At 35.4% G+C, this 19,731-nt stretch overlaps 2 protein-coding genes across 2 annotated transcripts; both read left to right on the forward strand.

The window, feature by feature from the left end:
* The first annotated feature begins 7,399 nt into the window (after nucleotides 1–7,399).
* LOC149019247 (potassium transporter 5-like) lies at nucleotides 7,400–14,422 on the forward strand. The gene is made up of 8 exons (XM_089153286.1): nucleotides 7,400–7,802; nucleotides 7,889–8,114; nucleotides 9,127–9,378; nucleotides 10,189–10,239; nucleotides 12,330–12,590; nucleotides 12,714–12,881; nucleotides 13,043–13,297; nucleotides 13,373–14,422. The coding sequence occupies exons 1-8, from the start codon at nucleotides 7,572–7,574 to the stop codon at nucleotides 14,284–14,286; spliced, it is 2,358 nt and encodes a 785-aa protein (XP_089009412.1). The 5' UTR covers nucleotides 7,400–7,571; the 3' UTR covers nucleotides 14,287–14,422.
* Nucleotides 14,423–15,202: 780 nt separating this feature from the next.
* Nucleotides 15,203–19,047, forward strand: LOC149019248 (potassium transporter 5-like). Its single transcript, XM_089154075.1, has 8 exons — nucleotides 15,203–15,382; nucleotides 15,480–15,705; nucleotides 15,826–16,077; nucleotides 16,381–16,431; nucleotides 16,649–16,909; nucleotides 17,000–17,167; nucleotides 17,266–17,520; nucleotides 18,155–19,047. Exons 1-8 carry the CDS (start codon nucleotides 15,203–15,205, stop codon nucleotides 19,045–19,047), a joined length of 2,286 nt encoding a protein of 761 aa, XP_089010201.1.
* The last annotated feature ends 684 nt before the right edge of the window (nucleotides 19,048–19,731 follow it).

A 19,731-nucleotide genomic window follows, 5' to 3' on the forward strand; every position in this document is an offset into this window, starting at 1 on the left:
GCCCCCTCCACTTTCCAAGAATTTTTAAACTTTCTCTTAAAGTTTTGATTCTACTAATAATTGAGGTGGGATTCACATTGGGTTGTGCATCGGTCCAGATAATATGTATGGTGAAAAGACAGTAATAACAGAATGTCATTTTCTGAACATGAGACAATGTGAGAATCCAATACAGGTTAAGTATGTTAAGGTGGTAAGTAATTCTAACAGAGAAACGGATCTAAGGCCCGATTACTGATCAGGAATTCTTGGAAATCGACATTTTACAGATAATCGATCTGGCCTGAGTAATTGCATATTCAATTTAGACCAGCAAGATAGAGTTGGTTGTCTATCAAGTGGGAGAGGTGAGAGAGAAATTGGCAAACAATGCTAGCTAGCCATTACGTCAGAGTTATTCATGGATGAGCAATTTGACCATATGCTCTCAATTAATGCATTTAAAAAGTTTGATCAAGTGGCTGGGACTTCTTTTCGCCATTATTTTTGCTTCAGTTATTGCAAGTGTCAATTACCTTCCATGTTTGGAAACCCACCACCTCAGACTGCAACCTCCACCTATTTTGTGGCGTTTGATTCACACTCATGTCATTAAATTGTAATTAAGATTTTGAATCTCAAAAGATTGACTTATTCGGTAAAGATCCACATCTCATAATATGAAGTCAAAAGTTAAATTTATTCAAAATCAAGAGAGAATTTATTTAAATTTGATTTTATATGCTATCTAAATTTGTGAGTGATGTGTCTAAAAATCATTTAGCCCTCGGATTTCTACAAAACAACGTCAGATGTGGGCCGACTCGGCCGTTGAATTTGTTCATGATCCTTCTTAGTTGCATTTGATTATAGAGTTTTATCATTTTTTTTAAGGGGTAGAAGCAGTTTCTATATTTAACACGATTGTCCAGTCCTCAAATTATTTGGGGTCACGTCTATATCTATTACTATAAAGTCAGCCATCCTCACACAATTGATGGTTTAAACCAAGAACCGGTCCCGACCATGGGGTCGGGGCTAACCAAGATCTATGACCTGACCGTGGTTGAGCCGTATTCGACCGAGGTCGAAGATAGAACAAAGGTAGATCCGGTTCGATAATATTTTATCCATAACAGTGAGTCTCGTACTATAACTGGTGAGTTTGTGGTGTGATTCATGCCCATACTCTTCAAGAAGTCTCAAGAACCTCTTGCTGATGTTACTCTCTCCACCACCTTAAAAAAATCCTCATATATTTGGAAAGAAAATACGACTATATAAATTTATCGAATTGAAAACTCAATACAATTTAATTAAAATTCATGGCATATCATTGAATCGTGAGATGATCATAATATTTTTAGGTTGACACGTCAACACAAAATATCAAATCATCAATGAAAAGATATACATTTTTCTTTTATGGGCATTGAAGAAAAAAATTAATCATTCTTTGAAATGTCGACAACTTAGACTAATGAGGCATACCTTATTTGACAAATATGTTGATGGAACTTAAAAGCCGTTGTCCAAGCTAGGGATGCAAGTTTAGTATTCATTGATTTAATTCACTTCAAGTCTCTTAAAACTATGTCTTTGAGAGTGAAGTCTAGGATCGAAACATTTTGGCTCTCAGTTACGATCAATATCAAATCAAGAGTAAGTATTTAGTTGATGTTAAAAGATGCATTCGGTGTTAATGACTTTCACGCAAGTAAGTTCAATCAAGATGGCGGGTTTTTAAGTGACCTTACACCTATCAAATTTCACCAAATTGTATTTTAGATATCTTGACCCCAAGCTACAAACATTATCCAACTAAAAACTAAAAAGATTATTTTCCAAATTTCTTGCATAAGAAAACTATTTTCCACATTTTGATTAAGAGATTCTTGCTGATAGAGAGAGAAAAAGAAGCAAAAGTTTGAATGGTTAAACAATATAAAAAAATATCTTAACCTACCAACCACCACTATTTTGGGAGTTATTTTGTCTTCTTCCATTGTGGTCCATATATTTAATTATCTGGTCATTTCAAATGAGAGAAACTAGAGGTTGCCATGGCAAATAAGAAACAAAATTTGGGCAAAATAATAAAAAATAAGAGACGAAATGTTTAAAATGGAATAAAAAAAAAAGTAAATAAAATTTAACACCAATTAATTGTGCAAATGAGGATAAGAAGTGAAGAACAAACAATCTCACAATGTTTATTCTTTTGAGTTTGTATTCATTGCACATGTGAATATGCTTCTAATGCGGTGGTGGTACATCTTTCATACGGAAAAAAAATCCTCTGCTGAGCTGTGCACAGCAGTGCACTTAGATGCCAAACAATAAACTGAAATTTAAAGCATAATTTCAAATTTCAAAAGTCCAAAATACACTTATAATTTTTTTGCTTTTTCAGCTTATTGTTTGGCATCTAAGTGCACTGCTATGCACAGCTAAATAGAGGATATTTTCCCCTTTCATATACAAACATTAAAGACTAAAGAGGTATTAGGTTCGAATTTCCATCTTCTTCTTAGTCTATGAGCTCTTTACATGTAAGAATTTTTGTAAGGGGACCAATTTGGGTTTTTGACTTTTGAGTAATAGTAGACCTGTAAATGGGTTACAATCCGATATCGGTGGAGAATTTACAAAAGGTATCTGAATTCGAATCTGGAACCTTGTTGGATATTTGATATTTACCGAATCCAATAAATTATCCTATTGTTAATTATTGATTGTCATTTTTCGGTTTCTAAATTATGATTTCCAATTTTCTAGTTGCCGAATATCGGGTTCCGATTCTGATTATCAACCCTTTTTAGAGGGGGAAAAAGTTTAATCTAATTTTTACTTAGTTTGGTCAGTTGACTATAGACAATCTATGGGGTTTAGGGTGAGTTCAACTATTAATTAGGGTTAAATGGTTCAACTTTAGTGAGAGTCAAAATGTCGCTTGGTGAGATGCCATTTAAACTTCAAACATATAATGCTTTTTTAAAACCAAAAAACAGAAAACAGAAAACAAAATTTTATTTTATTTTAACTGTATATTATCATATTTGATAAACAATTATGCAAATCCAAATCCAGTTGCTTATTCATCAAACATGAATATTTTCTAGTAAGAAAAATTCTAGATTTTGACACTCTGAAATGTGTACAAATGTGAGTTTTGAAAGTAGATTAAACTTTTCAATACTTCTTGCATAAGAAAACTATTTTCCATACTAAAAACTACAAAGATTATTTTCCATACTTCTTGCATAAGAAAACTATTTTCCACATTTTGATTAACATATCTAAGAGATTCTTGGTTGAATAGGGAGAGAAAAAGAGGCAAAAGTTTGACTGGTGAAACAGTATATGAAGAATATCTTAACCTACCAACCGCCTCTCTATTGTGGGAGGTATTTGGTCTTCTTCCGTTGTGGTCCATATGTTTAATTATCTGGTCATTCAAACGAGAGAAACTAGAGGTTGGCATGGCAAACAACAGACAAAATTTGAAAATAAAAAATAAGTAACGAAATGTTTAAAACTGGATATAAAAGATAAATGAAATTTAACATCATTTAATCACGCAAATGAGGATAAGAAGTGAAGAACAAATAGTCTCACAATGTTAATTCTTTCGAGTTGTATTCATTGCACATACAAACGTGCTTCTGATGCAGTGGTGATAGTCTTTTATTTAGGGACAATAAGACTAATGGGGTATCAAGTTTGAATTTCCATCTTTTTCCTAGCCTAGGAGCTTTCTATATGTAAGAATTTTTGTAAGGGAACCAATTTCAGTTTTGGACTTTTGAGTAATAGTAGACTTGTAAATGGGTCGAAAATGGCAGGGATACACCACTGTTTGAATCCGATAAGCAAAATCGCTATAAAAATTCAATCCGATATTAGCGGAAATTTATAGAAGGTATCCGGATTTGAATCTACAAACTTATTGGGTATCTAATATTTATTGATCTTGATAAACTATCCTATTATTAATTATTGATTGTCATTTTTTTTATTTCTACGGTTCAACTTTAGTGAGAGTTAAAATGTCACTTGTTGAGATACAATTTCAACTTCAGATTAAGATTTTGAATCTCAAAAAATTTACTTAGTCGATAAAGATCAACATCTCACAATATGAAGTCAAGAGTTTGAATCTCGGACCAATAAAAAATAATTTAAATTTGTGAGTCTCCTACTATTATTGGTGAGTTTGTGGTGTCTTTCATGCCCAAGTTCTTCAAAAAGTCTAAAGAACCTCTTGCTGATGTTATCCTCTCCTCCACCACACAAAAAAAAACCATATATTTAATAAAGAAAAGCCTATACAAACTTATAGAATAGGAAACATAATACATTTTAATTAAAATTCATGGCATATGATTGAACCGTGATATCATAGTATATTGAGGTTAACATCTACACAAAATATCAAATCATCTATGGAAGAACACTTTTTTTTTTTGGGTAAAGAAAATAAACGCACGTGGCTGAAAATTTTTTTTAAAGCATCCTTGGAAAGTTAAAAGAAAGTCTAAAATTTAGACTAATGAAGCATACTTTATTTGACAAATAAATTGTTGATAGGGACTCAGGAAAGGCTGTTGTCCAAGCTAGAGGTGCAAGTTTAACATTCGTTGTTTCTATTCGCCTCAAGTCTCTTAAAACTCTGCCTCGAGAGTAATCGGGGATCGGGGCATTTTGACTATGAGTTTCCATCAATATTAAATCAAGGTTTGAGTATTTGACCTTGATGTTAAGGGATGCATTCAGTGTTAATGGTTTTCACACAAGTTGAGTTACCATCAAGAAGGCGAGTTTTAAGTAACTTTACCCCTATCAATTTTCATTAATTTATGCTGCATTTTAGATATCTTGACTTCAAGCTACAACTATGATCTGACTAAAAAGATTCTTTTTCCAAATTTCTTGCATAAGCAAAAGTTTGACTAGTCAATCAGTACTATAAAAAAAAATAAGTTAACCTGCCAACCGCCTCTCTTATTATGGGAGGTATTTGGTCTTCTTCCGTCGTGATCCATATGTTTAATTATCTGGTCATTTCAGACTAGAGGAACTAAAAGTTGGCATATCAAATAAGAAATGAAATTTGGACAAAAAAATAAAAATAAGAGGCAAATTATATATAGACTCCCTAGATTTGCAATCAATTTATATCTATTATTCCTAAAAAGAAATCAATACAACTACCCTTTTACTTTACGTTATCATCATTTAGCTTTACTACTTAACAATAAGGGAGTATTTGTGATTGATTTTTTTTAAGGGGTATTAAATGTAATTAATTATAGATCCAAGGGGTCTATATGTAATTTTTTCAAAAATAAGAGACATAATGTTTAAAATGGGACAAAAAGCTTAAATGAAATTTAACTATCAATTAATCATGCAATTAGGATACCAAGTGAAAAACAAACAATCTCACAATGTTTATGCTTTCGAGTTTGTATTCATTGCACATGGGAATGTGCTTCTCACACAGTGGTGATAGTCTTTCATAGAGGGACAATAAGATTAAAGAGGTATTAGGTTCGAATTTCCATCTTTTTCTTTGCCTATGAGCTCATTTTTGCAATGGTGCCAACTTGGGTTTTTGACTTTTTGAGTAATAGTAGACTTGTAAATGGGTCAAATTCGGCAAGGATGCACTACCATATGATTTCGATAAGCAAAACTACCATTCGAATCCAATTTGATATCGGCAAAAATTTACATAAGGTATTTGAATTCGAATATGAAATCTTATGGGATATTTGATATTTACCGAATCCAATAAACTATCCTATTATTAATTATTGATTTTCATTTTTCGATTTCTAAATTATGATTTCCAATTTTCTGGTTGCTAAATATTGGGTTTTGAATCTGATTACCAGCCGTTTTTAGAGGGGGAAAAGTTTAATCTAATGATTTTTCCGTAGATTGGTCAATTGACTATAGACAATCTATGGGGTCTAGGGTGACTTCAGCTATTAAATAAGGTTAACTGGTTCAACTTTAGTGAGAGTCAAAAAATGTCATTTGGTGAGATACAATTTAAACTTTAAACATGTAATGCTTTTTAAAACAAACAAAAACAAATTATATTTTGCTTTAACTAGATATAATTGGATTTGATAAGCAATTATTCAAATCCAAATTCAGTTGCTTATTCGTTGGACGTGAATATTTTCTAGTAAGAAAAATTCTACATTCTGACACCCTAAAATGTGTTAAAACGTGAGTTTGGAAGCATATTTCACAATCCATTTATAGTTCCAAGTAATAGTCTAACAATCCTAATATAAATATATATATATATATATATATATATATATATATATATATATATATATATATATATATATATATATATATATATATATATATATATATATATGTATGTGGATGTGCTTCTAGCATATAGTAATGAGAATTTGTTTTTTCAATAAGATAATAAGATTAAAGAGACGATTCGCATTCCTTTCCCAGCCCCCTTCCCTTCATCCTTCCTCTACGAATCCTTGGGGGAAAAAATACTAAAAATTTATGAACCCTTGATTCGTAGGTAGAAAATTTTATTCATCAAATGTGAATTGTAAACGTGACGAATTGAATTGTTGACTGTTGACAAATAGTCAAACATATTTGCTGCTACTTCTACTATTACAGCGCAGAAACAGAAGAGGGATTTCCCACCAGGAAATTAAACAAAAAAATAGAGGTTGAAACAAGACCAGATAAGCTAACCATCAGGAAATAAAAGGCATTGATTTGATCAATATAAATCTAAAACTGATTTAACTCGGCCGAAGTTTAGGGTTGAAGCCAGGTTCTCCTCAATCAATGAGAGCGAAAAAGAATAATTTTCATTTGGACTTCTAATTAAGTTTGGTTTTAATCATTTTTAGTCTAATAAAATTGACTTTTTCATTTATCTCCCTTATAGTATTAAAAAAAATAATAATAATTAAGAAAATATTAATGTCATTTTATGTTTAAAACATTTCTTTTCTTTAAATGTTAATATATTCAGTTAGGAGCTTGTGCTAATACCGAATTATTTGTACATTGTATCTCTATGCACAGATCTACGTGAAGAACAGAAAAGAAATTGAAAAGATATAACGAGAGATTTTGATTGATAATGTTATGAGAAAATTACCCAACAAGAGAAGAAAAGAAAGCAATAATAGAGTAGTACTAAACAAAGAAACAAACGTCGTTGGACTTCAATAATCCAATCCAGCCAGCCAGCCAGCCAGCCAGAACCCACAAGCTTGTGTGAAAGATCAAACGAGTGGGGCCCACAAATATGAAACATGCACTAGAAAATTCACACGAAGACTTACGTGTTTAGTTTAGCTTTGTCCCCCTCCCTCCACTGCCTTTCTACATTCTTATTATATATAAAGCCTTCCATTTCATCTTCCCCAGAAGTCTCAAGACTCTCAACGATGAGCAGTTCAATTTAGTTTAGTTTCCCAAGCTTTCTTCTTGCTTCTTCTGTGTAGAAACAGCTTTGTTAATTTTTCTTATATAATAATATTTCTCGATCGGTTTAGAATTCCTCCTTGGTAGCCGGAGAGATGTCATCATCAAACGATGCGGTTGTAGTAGCTGAAGAAGAAGAAGAACAAGAACAAGTTTCCCCAGCAAGATCAAGCCAAGAACAACCAACTCCGCCGCCACAACTTCCACAGAATGATGGAGTAGAACTGAACGGGAAGAAGCTCTTATCGCACAAGCTCCGGCGAAATGACTCTTTGGATGCTGAATCTGGCCACTTACATGGCCGTGGTGGTGGCCACCATTCCAAGGTCTGTTCCTTTCTTCCTCTCTTTCTCTTTTTGGGTTTTGTCAGTTAAGTGATTGTGAAAATGTATGAATGAAATGTTTTTTTCAGGCGGTGAGTTGGGCAACAATATTGCAGTTGGCGTTTCAGAGCATAGGAATAGTGTATGGTGACATTGGAACTTCACCACTGTACGTGTACGCTAGCACTTTCTCTGATGGGATAAAGCACAACGATGACATATTGGGTGTTCTCTCCATGATCTTCTACACCCTCGTTCTCATCCCTCTCATCAAGTATGTCTTCATCGTTCTCCAAGCCAACGATAACGGCGATGGTAAGCATATATATATATATATATTTGTTTGTTAAGTGGGAAATTGATTCTCTGGTAACTTAAATGTCATTAGAAAGGATTCAAGTATGTCTTCATCGATGATCCATGAAACAAATGTTTAGTATATTTGTTAGTTTGGTGGGAGATTGATTCTGGTGGTTAAATGTCATTAGAAAGGATCCAAGTTTGTCTTCATAAGTTAATTCTATATGTTTAGGTGCTAGAGTCAAGCTAGCTATCAGATAACTTGAATCTAACTGGGAAAATGAGGACCCTACATTATTTGTTTAGACCTTTTGAAAGACTCTAGCTAAAAGATCAAGAGCATGAATTATATAATCTTAAAAATTAATGGTCTGATCTATTTAGATTGAAATTGGAATTCAACTGGTGTAGGTTAATTGGTTCTTTGACAAGTGAATCCAAAGAAAAGTTTTTCATTTCATTTGCAATGGTAGTTTCCTCTAAATTTACTATTAATGATAAGACATGGCATGTACTCTTTTGAAGTCTAATTCTTAACCCGAGAAAAAGTTGGAAAAGACTTTACATGGTTTCCTTTATGCTGCTTATTTTCATCCGTTCAATATTCTCTTTTTTTTTTCACTGTTTGTGCATCCATTTAAAGTGGAGTAAATAGCATTTAGGGTTAAGGGCACTAAGCCATGGGGGTAAGTTGAAATATTCTTAGATATTCTTAGAATCATGCTTGGAGCATGACTAGGGATCTTATGTCAATTTTATGGATCTTGAGTATCACTAAAACTCAATTTAATTTTAGGGATTCTCTTGTCTACAGTTCTACAAAAAGCAATTAAAACCCTTTTGAAAAATTGATTGATAATTATTATTTATTTATTAGGACAGTTTGTCGGCAAGTAAAAATGATTTTTTTTAAATAAAGAATATAATTGATGTTAGAGAAAGGAAGGAATGGTGTGTTAATTAATTGTATAATGTTAATGATGTTAATGATGTTAATGATGATGTTTGGTTGGTTACTGTATTGTAGGAGGAACGTTCGCGTTATATTCATTGGTGTGTAGGTATGCAAAGGTAGGTTTGATACCAAGTCAACAAGCAGAAGACAGGGATGTTTCAAACTTCCGGCTTGAGTTGCCCAACAACAGCCGTCTCCGCCGAGCATCGAAGATCAAATCCAAACTTGAGAAGAGCAATTCTGCTAAATATTTCCTGCTCTTCGCAACCATGTTGGGTACTTCAATGGTCATCGGTGATGGTGTTCTCACTCCTTGTATATCAGGTAATCTCTCTCTCTCTCTCTCTCTCTCTCTCTCTCTCTCTCTCTCTCTCTCTCTCTCTCTCTCTCTCTCTCTCTCATATTAAGCATCTTACTTAGTTTAATCTTGCTCTCTGAATACTAAAACCAAAGTATAATAGTAATTGGTGACCCAACCTACACTAACCACATAATGTGATATTCACGTGAAACCTTCTCTCTCTCCCCACTTTCTCACTTTTCCTTTCAAAAAGTTTGAGGTCTTGTGATCATATAGGTACAAGACTTGAGAAGTAGTAATTCTTAATTGCTTCCTCACATGTCTCCTCTCTCTCTCTCTCTCTTTCTCTCATATTCACTTTTCCTTTCAGAAAGTTTAGCTTCCGTGATCATATAGGTATGAGACACCAGAAGAAGTAATAGTTGTTGCTTCCTCACATGTGTCATCTTTCTTTATTATCTTCTTTGGGACTTTCTAGCTAGTTTCACACAGCAAAACTACACATGAATCTTGTGTGATGCATTGCATTGTATTAGCAAGTTCTCAAAATGAGAAGCTTTGCCTGAAAAACTGGTAAAAAGAGCTGAAAGAAAAGTTTCTATACATGGAACCTTGAATCTTTATAGCACAGTTTTATCTGTAATGTGAATGCAGTTGTAGATATTTTGCTTCTTTCTTTCATCATTTGGAAATTGAAACTCTGTTAAAAGATAATAATAATAATAATAATTTGGAGCTAGCTGATCAAAGTTGAACACATGTTTTGGCTTTCTTTCATATTTCTACCCGTTTACTAATCTTCTCTTCATCACATTTTGACCACGGCACTGCAGTTTTATCAGCTGTGGGAGGTATCACGCAAGCCACGAGTGCTGTCACTCAAGGTAACTAATTTTTGTCTTTCTTTCTTTCTTTCTTTCTAGAACAGTTGAGACAAGATGAAATGCCCTACCTTTAATCAATTGTAAAGTTTTTCTTTTCTATGCATCCTATACCTTCTTTTAAATTAATTTCCAACTTCCCATCTTTGACATTTGAGAGACCCCTTTTCACAAAAGCAAAATTAGTGGTGACACATCTACTGGAACCTAGAATTAATCAATTACACCTCATGCCTACCATCTTAATTAATTTTTCCTTAACTTAAGCTAAGAGATTAATTAATTTTCCTATTCTAGATTTGGTTAAGGATAGAAACTTAACTAATTTACAATCATCAGCCCCCTTGAGTATTAAATGGATTTCCACAAGAATACATATTAGTGAAAGCAACCAGTCACCAAATTTGAAACATTTCATAAGGAAATTTTCTGCCTTAGCATCACTCTAGACCACCATCTAACTAGCAAGTCTATATGTGGCACCCCTTACCCCTTTGACTGATTAATACAATTCCCCACGTGTTTGACCAAAAGAACAGGTGGGACCCCTCTGACATGGACTCAGTTCTACACTTACAGATAAAATGTATAAGTTAGAAAGAGAAAAGAATTTGGTTAAATTTTCCTTAAAAATAGCCATATAAACATAGAAAAACAATTACAAGTTCACAAAGGAACAAAGTAACAAAAATACAACTCAAAACTGTGAGGTTTGACAGTTTTTTTGAAAGCAATAGTTTTCATACTTATCCGTGCGCATGTATTGTCTATATTGAATATATATATTTTGGTACAAAGGGGCTTTATTAAGCCGGGGAATGGAGATATTTATATGCTTCAATAAGATTCAAACCCACAACCTCTTCACTAAGAAATGTTGGTTTCACCACTAGAACAACTCTACGTTGGCATCTATATTGAATATTAATGCTCTTTCAATAATAAAAAATCTCTTCATTAATTCTTTATAAAAGTAAGTTCAATTGAAGAGTTTTTGTGGGAATATGTCTTTTTCTTGAAAGAAAATTATATGTTTGATATTCTAAGTGACACCACATAGGGACCACAAAATTTTAGAAAGTATCCCCAACTAGAGTCATGTTTGGGTGGTCGACAAACATAAAAGTTTTCTGATGAAGTTTCATTTGATTGAATTTTCTGATTCAAAATCATCATACTCACCTCCCAACCTTTTGAAAAAAAATCCATTGGACAATCCTACAAGCTCCAGTTTGGACAATAATATAATTATGTTGTCTCTTATGGTGGATGATCCAGGTCATTGTACATATGACATGATAGGGGGCTGGGAAGCAAAAGTGGGGAAGTAGGCCACTGGCCCAAAGTCCATCACCTTCTTGGATGCTTTACACACCCTTTTCTGATTGGGGTTCTCATTAGACAGAAATGCCCTTCCTTTTGGGAGAGAGGGGATATAAATCAGTTTGTAAAGAAAATGCATTTCTGTCCAATGGGAACTCAATCAGAAAATGGTCGGAAGAGAACAAGGATTCAAAGGAAGGATTTAGAAAGGTGCAAACTTGGTGTCGAAGACAGTTTTCTATACAAGCTTACCTTTACTTAGAGTCTATTTCAATACCTTGAATTCAGGTTATGATTGTGTCTGTCGACCATTGTGTTAAGGTCGGCCCCTTCATTCAAAGGAAGGACATCCTAAATAAAACATTGAAATTTATTTTTTTTTTTTTTTTTTTTTTTTTTTTTTTTTTTCTCTTCATTTACTCTTCCTTCTGTGAACTTGTTGACTTGTTGTCTAAGTCTGGATGATGTCCTTGTACAAGAAAATGCTCCATGCATGAACCAACAATATGGAATATACTGCACTGCAAGTTTGTTGATAAGTTTCATCTGAAAGGTTGGTTTTTGACATTGAGTGTCTTAGACTTTCTTGTACAAGAATATGATGCAGACCTAGTCACCTTTTGATGGGTTTCCATCAACCCAAAGTTCCTCTCAGAGAGAGAGAGAGAGAGATCTTCAAGATCTGTTAATCTTTTTCTTCATATGCAGATGCAGTTGTTTGGATATCAGTGGCATCTTCATGATCCGTTAATCTTTTCCTTGATATGCAGATGCAGTTGTTTGGATATCAGTGGCCATATTGATAGTCTTGTTCCTTGCTCAGAGATTTGGAACTGACAAAGTTGGATATACCTTTGCTCCAATTATTTGTGTTTGGTTCATCTTAAACGGCGGCATTGGTCTCTACAATTTCATCAAGTATGACCCTGCTGTAGTAAAGGCCATTAACCCTAAATACATCATAGATTACTTCAGTAGAAACAAGAAGGAAGCATGGATTTCACTGGGTGGTATTGTACTAGCCATCACAGGTTGGTTATCTGATAACTTTCCTTGGTTTGTATCTGGAATACATTTCCAATCAATTTAAACATATTCTTCCATTTTAACTCCTAAGACAGTAATGGAAATTTCAAAAAATTGGATTCATGCAGGAACTGAAGCAATGTTTGCTGACCTTGGACACTTCACAGTTCGATCTATACAGATTAGTATGTGCTCGGTAACATTCCCTTCTCTTGTCCTGGCATATACTGGCCAAGCATCCTTCCTACGTGTACATAATGGAGACGTATCAGATACGTTTTATAAATCCATTCCAGGTGAGGGTCGAACACTTTGTGATTTATCAAATGTCTATAAAAATGTATCTGCTTCCAGAAATACTCAAAACTGTTTCTGATGTTTTCGAAACAGAATCACCTGGTGGGTTGTCAAACAGGTCCTTAAATCTTCTCATCTATATCTATTTGCAATGTTGCAGATCCTTTATATTGGCCCATGTTTGTTGTGGCTGTAATGGCATCGATAATTGCTAGTCAGGCCATGATCTCTGGCACCTTCTCCATCATTCAACAATCCCTGTCACTTGGGTGCTTCCCTCGAGTCAAGATTGTTCATACATCAGCAAAATATGAAGGCCAAGTTTATATTCCTGAGATCAATTATCTTCTAATGTTGGCATGTGTAGCAGTCACTTTTGGATTCAGGACAACGGAAAAAATTGGAAATGCTTATGGTATGAACTAGACAGTGAATGATGAATGTTCTATAGTTTTAATTTGTACTCACAGGTCTTTCTCACTTTTTGCAGGGATTGCTGTTGTGTTTGTGATGACACTCACTTCAGCTTTTCTGGTTCTCATCATGATAATGATATGGAAAACCAATATTCTCCTTGTGATTGCTTATGTTCTGGTGATAGGCACAGTTGAGTTACTCTATCTCAGTGCTGTGCTCTATAAATTTGATCAAGGTGGGTATCTTCCATTAGCCTTCACCACAGTTCTGGTGACTGTAATGTATGTTTGGAACTATGTATACCGGAAGAAGTACTACTATGAGGTTGAACACAAGATTTCTCCTGAGAAGCTGAAGGATATTGCTGCAAACATCAATTTACGTCGAATTCCTGGAATTGCCATCTTCTACTCTGAGTTGGTCCATGGCATCCCACCCATCTTCGAGCATTACATAGAAAATGTACCAGCAATGCATTCTGTCCTTGTCTTTGTTGCTATCAAATCACTTCCCATGAGCAAGGTCCCGGTGGAGGAGCGGTTTCTCTTCAGGCGAGTTCAGCCACATGAGCTTAATGTCTTCCGTTGTGTTGTGAGGTATGGATACACTGACGTACGAAATGATAAAGAACCATTTGAAAGAACGTTGGTGGAGAGATTAAAAGAATACATCAGTGAAGATAGGTGGGTGTCACCAGTGAAATGCAATGGAGAAGGCAAGAGTAGTGAAGGTGAGAATTTGGTTGAAGAGAAGGAAGGTGAGGTGGTAGAGAAAGAGCTAGAGGCGGTGGACAGAGGTTGGCGTTCAGGTGTTGTTCACTTGGTGGGTGAGAGCGAGGTGGTGGCAGGAAAGGGTTCTAATTTTGGGAAGAGGGTAGTGATAAATTATGCTTATAACTTCTTGAGGAGGAACCTGAGACAAAGCTACAAGGTGTTTGATATCCCTTCAAAGCGTCTCCTGAAAGTAGGAATGACATATGAGCTTTAGAGAAATGAAGAAATATAAGTAGCTAGGGAAGTTTACCCATGTATCTAGCAAGTCTCAATAGATCTAAGAAGCCAAGGCAGCTTAAATAATGGTTTTCCATCTTTTCTACTTTATATTAAAGATACAAATTTGTAAATGGAGTAATGTCTAATCAAGTTTCAAATAAATTTTTTTTTTGGGTGGGGGGTGGGGTTTAGAAAAATAATACTTTAATAGGCTGCACCATCAAAGATGATAGGGGAATCAAGCTAGCTTTGACCTATTGCTTGTACATTATTCGCGCGAGCATACATTTGAGAGCGAATCACTCGGTATTATTTTTCATATAATTTATCTAGAGTTGACGGATGATTATAAAAATAACAATACCAAGTGATTAAGTCACAACGTGAGGTTCTAGTTCATTTGGCCACCTCATCAAACTAATTGTTACAAAGCCAACTGGCCTGGGCAGTTAACTTGTAAATATCTTAATTAATTTTAGCATTGTCAGTTGTAAGTTGTAACAAAGGAAGGCCGAGACTTGAACGTTGTGCATTAAATGCGCAACATTAAAATTGAACCAACAAGAGAGTCAAATGTTCGCTAGGATCTTAGCACAAGCATCTGAGGTGTGAATGATGGATGTATCTGTCATAATGTCAGTTGTAGGTTGTTAGAAGAGAAGTGATTTTCATGAACACCTCGTTCGTTTATCATTTTTTGTGGTCATGAATATTGTCATTACATCATCGTAGGGTTGATTATACATATTAAGTCCATTCTAGGTGGCTTTAAAAGAAAAGAGCAAGAACATTCACAATGGGCCTTTGTGATATTGCTCCACTGGCAAAGGTAGAATTCACAAGAAAAGAAAATGATAAAAACCAGAGATTTCTTCAATTAGAGCGTGGGTAGGCAAGGTTTGGTCGAAAGAATGTCAAAAGAAATCTCTCTTTCAGAGAGAAAACAAGACCAAGAGGAGCCAGGGCTTGCAGTACCACCACTATTAGTACAGAATGAAGAATCACAACAATGCAAAAGTCCTCATCAGCGGTACGATTCTTTGGATGCAGAATCTAATTACTCTCGTGGCCGCCATGCCAACCAATCCAAGGTCTCTCTTTCGATCTATAAACCTTTATCAAATTATTTATTTTTTTTTGTTTTGTTAGAGGGAAAAGAAATTTTGAATGGATGTTATCATGTTATAGGAGGTGGATTGGGATACTATATTGCATTTGGCATTCCAGAGCATGGGCGTAGTGTATGGTGACATTGGAACATCACCATTGTACGTGTACGCAAGCACCTTCGCTGAAGGAATAAAGAACAACGATGACATACTGGGCGTTCTCTCTATGATCATCTATACACTCGTCCTTATTCCCCTTCTCAAGTATGTTTTCATCGTTCTCAGAGCCAACGATAATGGCGATGGTAATCATTAATCTCTCTTCTCCATCTCATTCAAATGAAGCTTCTCGAACATCATTCTCTGGTTTTTTTTTTCTTCACTGAAAATTGCATGATGAATTAAGAATAATGATGTGGTTGCAGGAGGAACGTTTGCGCTATATTCATTAATATGCAGATATGCAAAGGTTGGGTTGATACCAAGTCAACAAGCAGAGGATAAGCAAGTTTCTAACTTCCAGCTAGAGTTGCCGGATGATGGTCGTGTCCGAAGAGCATCAAAGCTCAAATCCACACTTGAGAAGAGCAATGCCACCAAGTACTTCCTACTCTTTGCAACCATGCTCGGTACTTCCATGGTCATAGGTGACGGTGTCTTCACTCCATGTATCTCAGGTGCTTGGTGCTTTTCTCTCTCTCTTTCTCTCTCTCTCTCTTATATTTATAGTCTTGCAAGAACTCTCATCCAAAATCCGAAAGCAAAAATTCTAAATCCTGCCCTGACCTCACAGGTGAAAATAAAGTACATATATTATTCAGGTCATCCCAAAAATATATCGGTGAACATCTTGAAAAGTTGGGTACAGGAATTGGAGTCACAACATTACATTCATTGAAACCCAAAAGAAAATTTAATTCGAAACTGAATGACATGTTTCGGGTAGCTTTCTAATATTTATGTCTGTTCTAATATGCCAGTCTTATCAGCAGTGGGAGGGATCAAGGAAGCCACGAGTACCATGACCGACGGTAAAATTTCTAAATCCATCTTCTATTTCTCTCTCATGAACAGCTGAGTAAGACGAGATTGATTCAGTTGCTACAAATTCCTGATATTGTGAGGTGTTGGCTGAACGATTTGTGTCCAACTCTCAAAGTTATGAAGTTTGAAGTGAGCAAAAGATAATGGATATAGAAAGAGAGAGTTCATTAGATCAAGCAATTGACACTTTTCCTTGATATGCAGATGCAATTGTTTGGATATCAGTGTTCATATTGATAGGGTTGTTCGGCGCTCAAAGATTTGGAACTGACAAGGTTGGATATAGCTTTGCTCCGATCATTTGTGTTTGGTTCACCTTCATTGGGGGCATTGGTCTCTACAACTTCATCAAGTATGACCCTTCTGTAGTAAAGGCCCTTAACCCTAAATACATCATAGATTACTTTGCAAGAAACAAGAAAGAAGCATGGATTTCACTTGGTGGTATAGTACTAGCTATAACAGGTAATTAATCCTTTTGCAAACAACTAGAGTTCTTACAAATTCTAAATTTGTAACAGTGAATGAAAATTTCTAGAAATTGGATTGATGCAGGAACTGAAGCATTGTTTGCCGATGTTGGACACTTCACAGTTCGATCCATACAGATAAGCATGTGTTCATTAACATTCCCCGCTCTTATCTTGGCATACACTGGCCAAGCATCCTACCTACGAAAACATAATAAAGAAGTATTAGATACATTCTATAAATCCACTCCAGGTGAAGTTTGCTACTGGGTTATCCATTCTTTGCATTTTTTTAAGTCCTCTTCTATGTATCTATCTGTAGCTCTTAAGTTGGAAGTTCCAATTCTGCAGGTCCTCTATATTGGCCCATGTTTGTCGTAGCTGTTATGGCATCAATTATTGCCAGCCAAGCTATGATCTCTGGCACATTCTCCATCATCCAACAGTCAGTGTCACTTGGTTGCTTCCCTCGAGTCAAGATAGTTCACACTTCAACAAAGTATGAAGGACAAGTCTATGTTCCTGAGATCAATTACCTGCTCATGTTGGCTTGTATAGGAGTCACTGTAGGATTCAGAACAACTGTGAAGATTGGAAATGCGTATGGTAGGAACTCCTAACTATATCATTACCTAATACTATACTGACAGACCTTTCTCAATTCCATGAGTACTATCAAGATTAATTGCATGAAATGGAACATAAATGATGAATCGTTATGTTATATTGTGACCCGAATTCTTGTACCTAATGAAGATAAACCTGCACCAAAATATTTTGGTGGGCGACATTTTGGTGGGCGACACAATTAAGAGATTTGTGATTGAAGCAAAGGGCTTTGAGCCCATCACTAATCTCAGCTTATGGTGGGGATGCAAGGGCTTAGCCCCATTGATATGACCCAATCTGATGGATCAACCCCGTTTAAAATCTAGTTAAGTATAATACCCTATGTTCACATGAACTCACTGAAAGATTTGGAACTTTTGCCTTGGGGTTTTGGTTGAGGGTTCTATTAATGTCATTCTGGCGAAGTTGAGAGATCTTCGTACTTCTCTTCATCTACATAGTGGAAAGTTCTTCTTTACCTGTGGACATAGCACTTCACATTGGTGTGTGAACCACGTTAAATATGTGTATTCTTTTTGTTTTGTTTCTGTTTCAATTCATGATTTCTTGATGTTCTTTCTAACAATGTTCATTCATCTGACGGATCTTTCTATCACCTATCTCTCTGTAGGGATTGCTGTGGTGTTTGTGATGACTCTCACTTCAGCTTTTCTTGTACTCATCATGATAATAATATGGAAAACCAACATAGTCCTTGTGATTGCTTATGTTCTGGTGATAGGCACAGTTGAGCTTTTGTATCTAAGTTCAGTGCTTTACAAGTTTGATCAAGGTGGGTATCTCCCCTTAGCCTTCGCTGCGGTCTTAGTGACCGTAATGTACGTTTGGAACTACGTATATCGCAAGAAATACTACTACGAGCTAAACCACAGGATTTCTCCTGAGAAGTTCAAAGATGTTGCAAAAAATACCAACTTATGTCGAATTCCTGGTCTTGCCATCTTCTATTCTGACTTAGTCCAAGGCATCCCACCCATCTTCGAGCACTATATAGGAAATGTTCCAGCAATACATTCAGTCCTTGTCTTTGTTGCCGTGAAATCACTTCACATAAGCAAGGTTCCGGTAGAAGAAAGGTTCCTATTCAGGCGAGTTGAACCACGTGAACTCAATGTCTTCCGTTGTGTTGTGAGGTATGGATACACGGACACACGAAATGATAAAGAACCATTTGAAAGAACGTTGGTGGACAAGTTAAAAGAATTCATAAGTGAGGATCTATGGTTTTCACAAGAAAAACCCACTAGTGAAAATGTGGATCAGGGGGAAAGGAATGTTGTTGAAGAGAAAGAGCTTCAAGACATAGACGATGGTTGGAACTCAGGCATTGTCCATTTGATTAGTGAGAGTGAGGTGGTAGCAGAAAAAGGTTCCAGTTTTGTGAAGAGGGTATTGATAAATTATGCTTATAACTTCTTGAGGAGGAATTTGAGACAAAGTTACAAGATGGCTGATATCCCTCCTAAGCGTCTTTTGAAAGTAGGAATGACATATGAGCTCTAGGTGACATAAGATAGTTTGTTCCACCAAGCTTGAAAGAAACAAGATCGGCCAGATTGGTGATTGGGAAGGGGGTGTTAACAGAGGAAGCAGCGGTGGTTTTTTTTTTTTTTTTTTTTTGAAGGGGGGAATCAAAACCTTGGCAATTGGAATAGTTGCTTACCTTCTTGGGTAACTCTTGTATTTGTATTTATAAAGAAATTTGAAATATAATGGGTTGTTATGCAAGTGCAGTTTACAATAGGAATTGGTTAAGAAAATATAACAAATTCAAAAGCATTCAAATTTTTTAAATTGAATTCACTGAGAGACAGTTTATGCTATTTGACTTGGTCTTTCATTAGAGCTAGAGCTAGCAGTTGAAGAAGTACAAGTAGGGAGGGAGTCTAGTAGTCTACCAATCTGCTTTCAAAGAGGAAGTCGCGCGAGGCAATTGAAATTGCAGTCTTTATCTTACCGGAAGGGGGAAGAAGAAAAAAAGAGTTGGAAATTCGTTTGAGAGAATTCTTCCACACTCTAATTCGTGAGTTGGAAATGTATATTAATATTATTTGAATATTTGAATTACAACTTGTTTACAATCAAACTCTATAATTTATTGATACTTTAAACATAACTCCAACTCTTCTTGATCGGTTGGAGATAAGATCAATCGAAGATAGAGTTAGTTAAGGTGGATGAATTTGA

The sequence above is a fragment of the Hakea prostrata genome, chromosome 4 (genome assembly GCF_041222555.1).
Source record: "Hakea prostrata isolate BN-2017 chromosome 4, UWA_Hpros_2, whole genome shotgun sequence".
In the NCBI taxonomy this organism is placed as follows: domain Eukaryota; kingdom Viridiplantae; phylum Streptophyta; class Magnoliopsida; order Proteales; family Proteaceae; genus Hakea; species Hakea prostrata.

Excerpts from the sequence above, each read along its gene's own strand:
- LOC149019247 (XM_089153286.1), top strand. The coding sequence starts at position 7,572 with ATGTCATCATCAAACGATGCGGTTGTAGTAGCTGAAGAAGAAGAAGAA. Across the intron at positions 7,803-7,888 it reads GTGGTGGCCACCATTCCAAG|GCGGTGAGTTGGGCAACAAT; the intron begins GTCTGTTCCTTT and ends TGTTTTTTTCAG. Across the intron at positions 8,115-9,126 it reads AGCCAACGATAACGGCGATG|GAGGAACGTTCGCGTTATAT; the intron begins GTAAGCATATAT and ends ACTGTATTGTAG.
- LOC149019248 (XM_089154075.1), top strand. The coding sequence starts at position 15,203 with ATGTCAAAAGAAATCTCTCTTTCAGAGAGAAAACAAGACCAAGAGGAG. Across the intron at positions 15,383-15,479 it reads GCCATGCCAACCAATCCAAG|GAGGTGGATTGGGATACTAT; the intron begins GTCTCTCTTTCG and ends ATCATGTTATAG. Across the intron at positions 16,432-16,648 it reads CACGAGTACCATGACCGACG|ATGCAATTGTTTGGATATCA; the intron begins GTAAAATTTCTA and ends CTTGATATGCAG.